Source organism: Buceros rhinoceros, unplaced genomic scaffold (assembly GCF_000710305.1).
Source record: "Buceros rhinoceros silvestris isolate BGI_N320 unplaced genomic scaffold, ASM71030v1 scaffold15961, whole genome shotgun sequence".
Lineage (NCBI taxonomy): Eukaryota > Metazoa > Chordata > Aves > Bucerotiformes > Bucerotidae > Buceros > Buceros rhinoceros.
In genome coordinates this window covers 22,466-24,190 of record NW_010392655.1, presented here as the reverse complement: position 1 = coordinate 24,190, position 1,725 = coordinate 22,466, and the positions used below count along the sequence as shown (strand labels likewise).

General features: G+C 41.4%; 1 protein-coding gene across 1 annotated transcript in view; it reads left to right on the top strand.

Moving 5' to 3' along the window:
• Positions 1-1,725, top strand: part of LOC104500854 (transmembrane protease serine 11E-like) — a gene marked incomplete at its 5' end in the record, with an annotated part of 34,218 nt that overhangs the window by 16,439 nt on the left and 16,054 nt on the right. The window contains one exon of the mRNA XM_010144575.1: positions 1,098-1,261. Coding sequence (XP_010142877.1) covers positions 1,098-1,261 — 164 coding nt within the window. The remainder of the gene's footprint in view (positions 1-1,097; positions 1,262-1,725) is intronic.

Sequence of the window (1,725 nt, the reverse complement as noted above, 5' to 3'; positions counted from 1 at the left end):
GGAATACCTGTTTCATTCTGGTGCAGATTCCTTGTGGAGGTCATAGCCTGATTGCATGATTTCTGTGTGCCTTAATAACTGGAAGATCTTTTCTTCTATCTGAATGATGTTTAAGACACAGAAACTCACTTTTAGCTCATCCCCTGTATAAAGTAACTGTGATTCCATCTGTGGTGGGTTGAGTCATCGCTTCTTGGCTCAGGTAGAAGGAGGTACAGGAGAGAAGCTTCTCGGTGTACGCTCTTATCTTCCCTGCATAATGATAAATGATAAGACATCTGCAAGCACAGAGCAAGATTTACTATGCCAGATTAGACATTTTGGTGTCTGTAGTCCAGCATTCAGTCTCTTGCAGTATCTGATGCTTTAAGGAAAAAATAAATACTACTACTGGGTGAATTCAGTCTGTTAGAAGATTTTTCTTCCTTTTGTTTCTTCTCATCTTACATAAAAACTGTGGAATTTTGTGTCCCAGTGTGGGTGCCACTTGTACTTTTTGGCGAGATGATAAAAGCTCCTTTCGTGGACCATCTTTGTGACAAGTAGATTGTGGATATCCTGTTGAGTTTCATTTATTGTTCCATAACATGCAGTTATTAGTCACATTCTGCCAAGAGGTTGCAGTGATGGAACTGCGTTGTGTGGTCTCTCCCCTTTGCTCAAGTACTTTTTTGATGATGACTGGAAAATTTTTGTTTTGTGAATGTACAGAGCCCTGGAAAGGTCTATCTAGATCATTAGCCATCTACCTGATGTTTCTGAAGTGTCTGTATCCAGCTTTTCATTGCAAATCAGTTCATAGCCTCCTGCTTTTGTGTCCCAACCATGTAGTCAGCGACTGCTTTTTAGACTCCATTATAACATTGGTCTGGCCATTTGTTCAAAGAAAGCATCATGCTGCCTTCTGGCCCAAGACACATTTGACCATTCAGCATTTGTTTGCATTTCCTTTGGCAATTCCCTCTCTCTAAAATGTACCGAATGTTCAAAAATGTATCTAATCCTTTGTTACATTGCCATTGCTAGAGGAGCTAAGATAAAAACTAAGGAATGCAGAAATGGGCTGAAGGTAACCAGACTGTTTTGTTGGTCTGTAGCCCAGATGCTGGTGGTGTGATGGCAGAGGCTTTGCTCACATTCTGGTTCTCCTCCACGGATTGTAGAGAAGCACTGCGAGAAAGAGTTGAAAGGATCTTACGAAGGCGCCTGAAAAAATACAGAGGACCCCTGCGAATAAATGTCAGATCTTCTACCATCTCAAGTAAGTGCGATAATTCTCTCTTAAAGGTAGCTCTTGCCTTTTTCTGATTGATGGGACTTGATTTTTCCCTTCTGAAGATGGCTATTGCTAAGTCTGAATGACAGTCTTTCCTGCTCATTAAGTTAGAACAATACCAGTGGCAATGTATAAACCTCACCTGTCTTTTAAATATGTTTTAAATATGGATAAACAGGAGCAGTTTCTTTGTGGCCTCACAGTACAGCCTTAGCCTCCCTCTAAACTGCACGACTAACCCTATGCTACAATCAGGGTAAAGAGTAGTAGCCTTCCCCCAGTGCTTCAGTATACAGCAACACAGACATGCTTCCTTGGACTTTGCTTCTCTGAGGAGCCTGGAAGTGAAGAAACTATGTTTGGATGATGGTGGGGAAACAGAAAAAAAATATTTGGTGGGAGGACTGAAATCCTTGCAAATTCCCTGGGGGAAAGGGAAAGAAAGGCAA